The following is a 12221-nucleotide window of genomic DNA, read 5'->3' as shown; positions in this document are numbered from 1 at the left end:
TTTGCGGTTGGGCTTGATGATCTTCAAGGTCTTTGCAACCATAATGATTCTACGATTCTGTGTTTTTAGGTGATGGGAATTATGACAAGTGTTTCTTTCTCTAGCCAAAATACGTGCTGTCTAATGCTCTCACTGCTCAAACCTTGGTAGCCACCAACATGTTCCTCTTACTTCTTGCTGCTGGGGCTGTTGCTTCTGGGCAAGGTGAGCAAGAAGAGCTGAGTTGGGCAATAACAGCAATTTTGGAAGCCCCTCAGGCTTGCCAACCTTACCTGGCATCACATGCATGAACACCATGGGCAGCCGGGAGAGGTAGAGGAGAGGGATGCTGGTGGTGATGGATGCCAGCAGGAAGAAGGCACTTGCGGACGCACAGGAGAGTATCAAGGCAGCTCGGGCACCAAACTGGTCAGCAAATCTGGTATAGAAAGTGAGCAAGGTTTTTCAGCAGTGAGACTACATAGGGTATTTTAAGTCCAATGCACAACTACCTGAGCCACACAGATTTATCACAGCAGCTATCACTGCGCAGCTGACGTCCAAACCACTCGTTAGCACGAGCACTTCACTGTTCTTGTTTGAATTGCTTCTGCTGATCTTTGAACAAATAAATGTGTTTTATCTGAGGCAGGTAGAGCAGCTGAAGTGCAAGAAACTCATTAAATATTACAACTTCACTGAGCCTATTGTCCTCAAATTTTACTTAGCATTGTTTCAGACTAAGGAATCAAGCTAGCTAATGTTTCTGCTCAGGTCCAATGGTGATGGAAATTATTCCAATTCCTTTCCAGAGCACGTTCAGAATAACTGCTCTTGGTTTCAATTAAAGAAAATAAAGAGAAAGTTTTATGTTTAGGGTCAACACAGACTTTGCAATAGTGGTTCAAATTTGCTTCCCTTTGATGCAGGAAAAAAGAAACAGCCAAATCAGGCTTTGTTTTTGATTTGGGTTTTGTTCAACTCCCTGGTTTAAATGCATCGGCTTTACAGGAAATTTTAAAATGCTAATTTGGACAAAATCCAAGAGCACCACAGAAACTGCCTTAGCAGCTGGGCCTAAGATTACCATAAGATAGACCCTAGAAAAGCTTTTCACTCCAATTCCTCCTTTCTTCATTTTATTAACATTTTATATTGCAGTTAGCAGATAAATGGTACCTTGCATAGATGACAAGTCTACAAACAAATTCAAGCACAAGTAACGCAAGGGGTTTGTGTTGAGGAAGAGAAACGGGTCAAAGCTTTGCTGTTTACATCAGAGCCATGGAAGTTTATGTTGGCTGTTCGTAACCTAAGGACCTTGATTCACTAGATAGCTTGGGGCTCTTTTAATTTTGTTCTAAAGAGTAATTTCAGCGCGTCATCTTCTCACGGCTGTTAAGTAACGTCAGTGGAGATGAATAAGAAAAACTGACGTAAGTTACTTCCACATTTCCATTGCTTATTGCTTTCTTTCAAATCTGTGCAGAGAACAAAACGTTTGCAAATCTAGGAAAAGCCTTTTCATCTCTACATTGCAACGGTTGGTATCTATATGGCAATACATAACTTCAGTCCTAAGTGGATTTCTGTACATCATTTCTCCGTTCTCATCTAGTATCGCTTAAGGGCATTAGGGAATAACATTCATGGAATAAAACACAGGATTTCAGATAGTACTGAAATTGGGCCCAGAATGGAAATACTACTCTACAATTCTGTATGACAGAAAAATCAAAGTGGGTGACCTACACCATCTAAATTATTGAAATTAGGAATAAATTTTCTTCCAAGATATTCTGAAGAAATTTTTATAGTTACAGTTATCAATTAAAAAACGTGTTTTTTGGTATCACCTAAAGGCTTTGGGAGATCAGGTCCCCAAAGTGCTATGCTCTGCATGCCAGAGGATCCCCTGGAGCCTACGGCCTAAATCTACATTTCTGGAGATGAGCTTGTAGATACAGCACTCCCTAATATTCATACAAAACTTGAAGAAATTCTAGCTTTGTGTTTAACCACATGGACCTTGACGAGGCAAGGTTCAGCTGTAGAAATATCATGATCCTCATTCTTTTTACCAATAGCTCTACTTAATGTTAATAAATGCTCTCTTTCGTAAAGGTCTCACAGTCACACAACATTTCTAAGCTTACACACAGCTATAAAGTGTCTGCGAGATTAAACCATCAGAACTCAAGCTCTAAGGACCTGAGTATATTGTTACACTTAAATATTTGTCACTAAAGTGTAGCTAAGCTAACATAAAGGCTGCTTCTATGCTGCAGTATCTGTAATTACAGTATTTATTTTCCCCTTGTCCATTTGTGAAATCTTCAAACATTTCATCAGGAGCATGAATGACAAATAAAGCATTTTTATTAAAATATAAGAATGCCTGGCTTTTTTCAGCAATGAAAAGGATCATGAGAATCGTTCTCACTCACCTTCCAAAAATGGGACCTCCCACGAGCTGAAGGACACCGAAGGTTGTCTGGAGGTAGCCAAACCCAACCGAGTCCAAACCTAGGCTCTTTGCCAAGTACTAAAAACAAAGGAAAGAAAACAAAAAAAAAAAGTTAGGACTGGGAAATGAAATATGTTATATTTCTGAATAAAGAGCTTAATGTTTGCACAGAGGACTACAGTCTAATCACTCGCTTCCTTCGACTCACAGCACACACAGTTTAAACTGACACAGAGGTGTCCCCAAACCAGCCCGCCTTCCTGATGGGTGCCCTGCACCCATGTCCAGAAGCTTTCCCAGCTCTGCTCGGTCCTGCTGGGCCAAGTGCAGGAATCCAGTAGACGAAGATGCGCTTTCCAAAGCCACTTGCCTCCCTTAGCTTCGATTACTCAATTTAAGCAGCCTGGGACTGGCCCTTGGACAATGCCAAGAGTAAGTCTGCTCTGGGTGGTCTCACCTACTGCTTGCTTTGGGTGCTTGTGTAAGGGGAAAAAAAGGGGAAATGCACAAAATACAGGGCACCTACAGAGGTAGCCTCCATATCTGCATTTGCTGCTACTGCCTCCCAACAACCTGCGTTTGGACCATTGGCTTTGGTAGGGAGGAAGATGCAAAAGATATTGATGCTTTGCTTTGGCTGCCCATCCTCCACCTTGCTCTCTGCTCAGCCCTGCCACATCGAGCACCTCCCAGGTGCTCAAGGTGCACTCACACCTCACCTCGGGTTCAGCTGCAGGCCCCTGCATGACGTCTGCAGAGCTCACCTACCAGAGCTTCCCATTAGTCAGGGGAGCAGAGAGGCACAAACTACACCCATGCAGAGCCTCCCAGGGGCCTGCAGCCCCAAAAGGACTCTAGGTACACCTGCAACGCCAGTGATAACCCATTTTTTTTTACTGCTTGCACACACTTGCTCTGAAGAGAGTCACTCAGGAAACACCACAGTTGTAGCAAAGCCAGGCAAACCATACTCACCGGCATGACTCCAAACTGCATGAACAAGAAGATGAGGTCTAGCATTGCAACCACGTAGGTGACAAGGATCACTCGCCGCTTGGCGCCCTCCTCCAGCCGCTCCTCATTCTCGCTCTTGGCCCACGCTGCTCCCCGCTGAGCCCCCGGGCTGGCGGGCTCTCCCGCAGTGCTCATGGTGCAGCTCGCCACCGGCCACCCAGGCCAGGAGACCGTGTGGGTCTGTAGCGGGGCCGGCAACGCCTCGCGCCGGGGAAGTGCCGAGCGGTGTTTACTGTTCAAAGCTTAGCAGTGGAAAACGTGCTGAGTCAGCATGCCAGGGATTATTGTTTCTTTCCCCCTTGATTACTTGTCAGACAGGATCACAGGCGACCGCGCACTGAACCAGGGACCTGGTTCCTCAGCCTTGTCCCAGGCGAGCTGCTAGCTCCAAGGACCATCGCAGTAAAGACCAGCCTGAGGATCCCCGTAGGGCCGACATTGAACTTTGCTCCAAGCAAGATCACGTGAACACAGCTCCTTAACTCCTTCACTTCTTTGTTACTGGTGGCTCACAGGAGACAAATATTCTGATTCTTCACGAAAAGCACTTTTAGTTTTGAAGGTGTGAAATAAGACTTAACTGTCTCCAAGTCCTCACACTACCTGTAATAGATTTATGCACATACTAAACCAACCCTAGGCCTTAGATGCAGTTACATGTACTCTAGCCAGGATCTTTAGTTGATCCTTCCCCACCCACTCCTTGCCAGATGCTGCAAATTTATAGAGAGCCTAAGCTAGCAAATGCTTACATGTGTCTCCACTCAGATCACAGACTGCTAGCCAAAGCCAAAACACTGGTACAATCTCACAAACTAGGCTGGATACAAACTGGGGAACTAAAACAAACAAAACTCATTTGTTTTCTTGGGTTTTGTTTGCTTGGGGCTCTGTTTGTTTACTTGTTGAAGTCTGGACATTTGGTTGAGCTTTTTTTTTTTTTTTTAAAGAGGAAACAAAACCAGATTTCAGCTCACAGACTTCACAGGTCCACAGGACTGCTGGTGGGGAGGGACCTCTGGAGATATCTCAGGCAACCTCCTTCTTGAGCAAGATTATCAGCAACACATCAGCTTGGCAATGATATTTTTTCTAGACAAGCTCTGAACATCTCCCAAGAAGGAGACTGGCCAGCTAAGTACCTGGGCATGAAGTCTCTTGTGATATGGGCTATCGCCAAGAAGAACCTCTGCTTCCCTCATGTACATGTGCTCTTGACCATCTTCACTGCCCTACACAGGGTCCCCTCAGGTTTGTCCATAGCCCTCTTGAGCTGGGGGGCCCAACACTGAGGCAGCATCACCAGCACTGAAGCAGAGGAGAAGAACTTCCCAGGACCAGCTGGCCACGCTCCTCCTCAAGTGGCCCAGTACGCGGTTTGCCTTATCACCCAAGTTTTAATCAAACACAGGGAGAGGTTGCTATGAGATCTCTGGGGTAAGGAGCATCGTTTTATGGCATGTGTGCAACACCCATTACTGCAGAGCCTCCTGATTCGACGAGGCCTATCAGGCTCTGCCTCCCAGCAAGTGAGGAGAAGGTTGAAGGTTCACCCTTTCACCAGGTGTTGGTATCATATCACTAGTAGCTGCAATCTTTCATGAACTTATTAAGAGCATGAGTAGCTAAAAGGAACTTTACGAAGCAAATGACTCACGCTACATCGAGCTAGTGATCTCACTCACCACAGCTTAGAGGTTACTCGAGGAAGGTGCCTTGAGAATATCCTGGTTTAACAAAGGGTCAGTGCTCACCATGTAGATCACCTAAGTGTAGAACAATTAATCTTATTAATTTTTTTGCATTTTGGATTTTCTGCAATTCTCCACAAAAACTTCTCAGTTTGCACTGTGTACAAATCATTAACATCAAACAAAGGTAAAGTTAATGACAGAACTGTCTACAGCAATCCTTTCCTGTGCTTCCAGCAAGGCTCACCTCCTTTTTATTGGCATTGGCAGAGGACTTGGAATAAAATGATAGTTCTAATTTCCAGGTTTTTTAGGGCAAAGATAAAATACTGAGAAGTGGAGGCCTAAAACTGGTGCCAAAGCCAGCTGCATTGTGGTAGGGACACAAACCACCAGGAAAAGGCTACTGCACACCACTGTTGTGGCCAATGACACATCCAGCTAGATCCCACTTGACCTGCAGCTGTGGAGTGAAATGTATCATAGTGATGGTCAGCATGGGCTTGCTTTGCATTTTACCTAAAGGCACCTTCTGCATCAATTAAAAATACATCCCTGGTAGCACTCAGTCACTGATGAGCCATACTTTAAAAAGTTAATGTAAAAAATGGGAGGAATCAGTCAGTCATGGCACATAGGAAATGCATTCTCTTGAGTAGGATAAATAAGTTTTAAAAGACTGATAATCTAGAGGACCATGGCAAAAGCAAGCGAGGAGATAAATGTCCCGCAATTAAACTGCCTATCAGACAATTAGCTTACACATTAAGTCCTGACACTTACTCTGAACATTTTGGGAGTATTTACAGTTGCCTTCCCTGGTATATCTTTATTAAGGTCTGCTTATCTGGTGATTTCTGGAAAAAAACAGAGTGGGAAACCTGAGAATATTAAAAAGTGTAAAGACTTACTAGGCTCTCCTTACTCAAGGCTTAAAGCAAACTCCCTCCCCTCCCCCTGCCCCAACATCCAGTGAAATGGCCTCATTTGTAGTCTGGTGAAAGATTTATATGGTTAAGCAAATAAGAGCATATACAGGCTGCTATTGCCAAAATTATGTCCCATGTTTGTTGACTGATTTATTCTTTTGTCTAATTGTGTTTAGAGAGAAAAAAAAAGGCTGCTTGCTAATGAATGGAAAAAGAATCCACATGGACTGAAAAAGAAGAGAGAGGCATGTTGAGTTTACAAAATAACATAGTCTTCAGGGATTTTCATAAAAACTACAGAGACACTCCAAATCGGCAATGAAATCAGATTCCCAGTGGCTGCAGAACTCTTTTGGCTCTTTCTATGTGCGTATTAAATTGCAAAAAGCAATTATTTATAATTTGTTTTTATAAAAATGCCGGTATGCTCATTCTGCTTGGCAAATTATTTTGTGAAATGGAAAGACTATTGTTCATTCTTTTGGTAATTTTTTTTTGTTACTTAGCATATTAAACTGCAAATCACATTTTATCTGAAAAATGGCTGGTTGTTATTAACTTTTTAATGGTAAAGCTCAAGATCTCCATCTAATATTGAGGCCCCATTTGGTGCCCCACAAACACAATAAAAGCTGGATATTCAGACAAGGGAAATGAAGCAGATCCTCCTCGTTTTTTAAGAAGGATACAAACAGGCAGGACTTGATGACTTGCCTCAAATCAGGGAGGAAGCCAGAGGAAGAGCCTGGCATCAGCCTGGATCATCTAATGGACTCCAGTGCAGCTGCTTAACCACAGGACAGTTTCTCCTTTCTAATATTTGGGATAAATTAAACCAGAAGAGAACATTTCTGAATGCTAGAACTTGACATCAAAATATGCAAAACAGGGTAGAGACTGTGGGTTTGGGAAAAATACCATGGCCTGAATTCAGTAGAGTTGCACCAAGAATAACATGAAATAGCTCATTTCTTCCTACCCAGTCTCCCTGGCTTCAGCATGACCTCCCTGGGGCACACACTGTTGTGCCTTCCCAGGGCTTCACTTCAGCCCGGCCACAGGAATTGCTCTCCTGCAAGAAGGAAAACCTTGGGAAGGGTTGAGAGGGATGAGCTTCAGCACAACGGCTGCGCTGGCACGTTCGAGGATGCCTCAACCGGACATTCACATGCAGGCTACAGCCTCACAAATCTCTGTGAGGAAAACCACTTTGGAGAGGGATTTGGAAATCTCTTCCAGTAGAGGCACTGGGCAGAGCTGTGATGCCCAAGCTGCAGAGGTTTGTTGTCAGGCCAGGGAGGAAGCCCTGCTCCAGGGCACACCCAGAGCACCAAAAACCTGAGGTTCACAAGCCCCAGAATACGCTGGATGTGACAGAAACTGATGCGCGCACACACAAATACAGCCTCGTGCTATCCTCCAGCGTGCAATATTTCATTCGAGTGGTGCGACACAGCCACCTCCTGGAATCGCAGCAACGCCTGGAATGCAAAAGCTGTTTATCATTTAAATAGCGCTGAAGCCACTATAATTTATATGAGAATTGTGAGCAATCTGGGCTGTACAAAGTACATTTATAACATTGTTATTACTATTATTTTTACACAGGGCAGGTTCCTGGCAGGTTGGGAAGCAGCTGGGGAAAGCTGGACATCTTTAGGCATATTTGGGATTCGAGCGCCTTACAAAGCCCTGTCCGACATCTGTATTTTTCTCTCTCTATGCAAATACCACTTTATTTCAGCTGAAGTCTTGCAGGGGATCAGTATACAGTCGGAGCAAATATTCGAGTTGGCAGTGCTGTCAGAGAAGCTTTTAAAGCTCCTCAGACCAGACCTTAGGCATATTTGCTCTGCCAACCGGACTTACATCATCAGCAACGCAGGCTGTAGCTATATGAGACAAAAAATGCAATTAAACTTATTTTGCCAGGGCTAGAGCTACTCCGGGGTGCTTCAGGAGCAAGACTGCAGCGTGGAACCCACTGCAGACTGTCCAGGGAAGTAGCAGAAACTTCCCAGGGGGTTGAGACACTTTTTAATGTAAACTCAGTAAAGATCCAGCACAGCCTAGGCCAGTATTTCTACCTTCGAGCAGCTGTCACAATTTACCTTATTTTTCATGACATTTTAGCTAAGTTAAGCAGACATTTTCTTCTATAATACAGAAGGGCTCTAAGATAAGAAGTGGAAAAGTTCAGAAGCCACCTACCAGCATAGTCCATTACCTGAAATATTTCCTGAGGAAGCCCCACTTCACACACCTCTCCAACCTTGCTGACCAGTGTCTCTGCAGCACCATTCACTTCTGCTCTCCAGGTCTAGCCTCCAACAGCAGCAAAGAGAAAAACCTTGTTTAGCAGCAACATTGCACATAGAAGAAAAGCCTAGATCAAAATTGAATGCTGGCAGCTAAGGGAACCACGCTCTCCCCCTAGAAAAGGCAAGCACATTCGATCTAGAAACCAGTCAAACCCCATAAACGTAGCACCTCCAGATATACTTTCCCAACTGAATCACTTCCAGATTACAACAGACTAACACCTGGACACCACTAGCTAAAATGATTTCACCTGTTTTGTATTTGAACATGCAAACACCTGCACCCACCTGATTCATTGGTACTTTGAGAAGGGCTGCTAAATCTGGATTATTTGGCTCTCAGATGAAAATCCTACTCCCATCGCACTGGGAATTTTGCTGTAGTATTTAAACTTGAATTGTTTAATCCAACTCCCTTAGCATGGCTTGTCCCTTAGCATCGGGGTCCCCCGAGGGAGCTCCTTGGACCATGTCACGTTGGGTCCTCATATGGCACTTGCAGTAAAATTAATGCTGTGGCTCTAGCCAGGAGATTACAAAACAATTGCTTTCCAAGATTAAGAGCAGATACAATTTTAGTGAGACGCCTTCAGAAATCCACCATGCTGAAAGCCAACTTGAAGCTGCGGGCAAGAATATAAATTAATTAAAGAGCAGAAACAAGAGGCCAGGAGGTGGGGAGGGAGCAGGAATTATCTCACCTGGCTGCGTCACTGTGTATCTCCGCAGCCCATTGCGGCAACCCAGGGCAGCGGGGGGCAAGCCCCAGGGTTTTCCAACTTGGAGAAGGAGGGAAGGAGGAGCTGGATCCCACAGCGTGGTCCTGCTCTGCTTCCTGCCCCTGTGGAGGGGAGCAGCCTCGGGAGCAGGCAGAAAGATGGGACCAGGCTCTGCTGCTGCAAAGCTGCTCTTGGACCCTAATTCTGAGGGAATAAAGCAACGCACCTCCCGCGCTGCATCTAAGAGTGCACAACATCTCCGGGCAGCATGCAGACATCCATGGGAGTTGTATCCCAATGCTGCCACAGCCCTGGGCCTCCGAGACGCGAGAAGATCCGCCATCCGCAGACGGACACGAGCTTCAGGAACGCGTGCTGGAACCCTTACCATTCAGCAAATTTTATTGCAAATCTCCCGTTCTCAGGCTGCCCGGCCCGCAGCCACGGCCAACATTAGAGGGCACTCTTGCCCCACGCATGTGAGACATCACCTGCGGGCCTCTGGCAGCCCAGACCCTCTACAACCCCCAAACCCCCCAAAACCCTCCAAGCCCCTCAGCAGGGGGGCTCAGTGGCCCCGAAGGGCCCCCGCGGCTCCGGCGGTGCCGGAGGTGGCCCTTCCCTTGGCGCTTCCTGCGGGCGGGCGGCCGGGGCGCGCTGGGCCTGGCGCTCGGCCCGCGCGGGCAGGCGCTGGCGCAGGCCGCGGCGGTGGCGGCAGGTCTCTCCGCCGCGGCTGGCACGGGCCTGCCCATCCCGGCACCGCCGGCGAGGTCGCCCCGAGCGGCGCATTCCTGCCGCTCTGCCGTGCCAGGGAAGGAAAACTGTCAAAAATCAAAAAGTACCATAAAGTACCATAAAGTACTCCTCATTTCCAGCCCAGCCGCCTCACCAACAGGGCTCTGGTATGGGTCTAAAGCAGAGGCAAAAATACGCCATCACGGCTGCCCTGCTCAGAGCAGAAACTCTTTTTGCCTGTTTTTCTAAGCCAGACCCTCTCAAAATGCGCTGGATATTCCAGCTAGCGCCAGGAGGGTGCAGGAATGTGCAGCCAGGAGCAGGGACAGGGATGTGGCCCAGCACAGTCACTGGTTTCCTCTTGCCACATCCCAAACAAAACGGGTTTTAATGCCTGTTTTAATGGAACAGTACGTACCAACCTCGTTCAAAATTCACGCAACACAATGCTTTTAGCATTAGAAAGCTTGTTTACTTGAGAAACCTGAAACGGAAGATAAAACTGGGTAATAGCCCTTTGCCTCCTCCTGCTCCAATGCTAAGGCTACGTTTATACAGACACCAGGGATGAACTCCTGGAAACTATTCCCAAAAGAAGAAATAATGGATCAAGACAAAAGGCAAAGGTAGCATCCCCTCTTGCCTTCCCCCCACCACAAAAAAGATCAGAACATATAACTCCTGTTTTATGAGAACAGGGGCAATGAATAAGATCTGTTCAGACCCATGACTTTCACAACAGACAAAAAAAAAGCAAAAAAAGGCAGGGAATAAATGGTGTATTTAATTGCTGCTCCAGTAGGACTACAGAGAAAGTCAGCAAAAAAGAGCTCTCCTCCATGCTTATGCAATGCAAGTCTGAAATGTTGCTTATTAAGCTCCACTTTCTATCACGTTTCCCAAGTCAGTCGGGTACTCCGCAGGACGGAGCCCCCTGGCCTGTTCGGGTATGAGTCCGGCCTGGGCTGGGTCTTGGAGCTGCTGGTGGCCTGCGGAGACCAGCGCCGGGTCTCCCTCCTGTGCCCGCAGAGCGCGAGGGCCACCGGACCGCCTGCCCCTGTGGAAGCCACGTCAGCTCCACCATGGATTAGTAAATCCCCAGCTCCGCAGGGAGCTCCCCGGCTCTCCTCTCACACACTTCGCTCTGCGGCGCCCGGCCAGACCGGGCCCGGGTCAGCTGCAGCCAGCCTGGCAGGTCCTGCCGGCCTCTCCCCTCAGGCCCCATCCTTGGTGGTGGGAAGCTCCAAAGCCAGCACTCAAGGGGAGCAGCCCCCAGACGAGATGAAAATGGAGGGAAACGACTTATTTTGGCCCAGCAAAGGCTGCCCGGAAGGCGACATCTCCCACGCACGTAAAGATGGCAGCAGTGGCGCCCATCAGGAGCTGCCCACACTGCCACCCTCTGCTCTATGGGCTGGCAAGCTGCATCTCTGCCCTGCTGCCAGGTCCATCTTTGCCCTGACGCCTGTGCACTGACACCTGTGCACAAAGACCAGACCGGCTGGCGGGCAGCGTGTGTTGCACCGGCGCGCGTGGCACATGTGCGTGTTGCACCGGCGTGCGTTGCACCGGCGTGCGTTATGCCACGCTCGAACCTCGGTGAGGAAACCGCTGCGGTTTCCCTGCACTTCTCCTCAGCGTCTGATTGCTTCCATGCAGCTGAGAAAAGGCCCGTTTTTAAAAATAGCCCTCAGCTTGTTTTGAAACTGGCCAGCACCTCCGCTTTGTTTTGCAGCAGCGTCATAAGAAAAAAAAAAAAAAAAAAGACACAGAAACGATCCCGTTTTCTTTCACACACATCTCCCTCCCCACCAAGGGATGCTCCAACCTCTCCCGGCGACGCCCCGCGGGCCGAGGGGAAAACAAAACCGACCAAAACACGAAATAAAACGACGAATCCCCCCTTCTTCCCCCTCCGCAACCTCGCGCTGAAAAGGCAGCAGCAGAAGCAACAGCAACGAGGAGGGCACCGCAGCGCCCGGGGGGACAGACAAAGGCGGCGGGGCCGGGCCGGGCCGGGCTGGGCCGAACCGGGGCCGCCCCCCTGGGCCGGGCCGGGCCAATGCGGCGGGCGGCGCTGCCGGGCGCAGCCAATGGAGGGCGCGGGCAGGAGGGGCGCGGGGCGGCGGGGCCGCCCCCTCTCGCGACGGCGGGGGGGACCCGTCGGCGCTGGCGCTGCCGCTCGCCCCGGGCCAGTTTAAAAGCGGCGCGAGCGCAGGACGCGTCTCAGCGGCGGCCGGAGCGAGCGCGGCGCTGGCCCGCAGGCAGCCACGGCGCGGGGCGAGCAGCGCCCGGTGCTCATCCCCATCCCGGCGCCCGCCCCGGTCCCGGCGCCCGTCCCCATGCTGATCCCGCTGCTGCCGGCC

General features: G+C 48.6%; 1 protein-coding gene across 1 annotated transcript in view; it reads right to left on the bottom strand.

Moving 5' to 3' along the window:
* SLC67A1 (solute carrier family 67 member 1) overlaps positions 1-3595 on the bottom strand; it is a 40992-nt gene extending 37397 nt beyond the window's left edge. Inside the window, exons 1-3 of the mRNA XM_010225740.2 lie at positions 3422-3595; positions 2427-2524; positions 273-418 (exon numbers count right to left, since the gene is read on the bottom strand). Coding sequence (XP_010224042.2) covers positions 273-418; positions 2427-2524; positions 3422-3595 — 418 coding nt within the window. The remainder of the gene's footprint in view (positions 1-272; positions 419-2426; positions 2525-3421) is intronic.
* Positions 3596-12221: the final 8626 nt, after the last annotated feature.

Source organism: Tinamus guttatus, unplaced genomic scaffold (genome assembly GCF_059628265.1).
Source record: "Tinamus guttatus ecotype Peru unplaced genomic scaffold, ASM5962826v1 Tinamus_guttatus_pri_ptg000240l, whole genome shotgun sequence".
Lineage (NCBI taxonomy): Eukaryota > Metazoa > Chordata > Aves > Tinamiformes > Tinamidae > Tinamus > Tinamus guttatus.
Note: the sequence above shows the minus strand (reverse complement) of the source record. Positions and strands in the feature narration are given on the sequence as shown.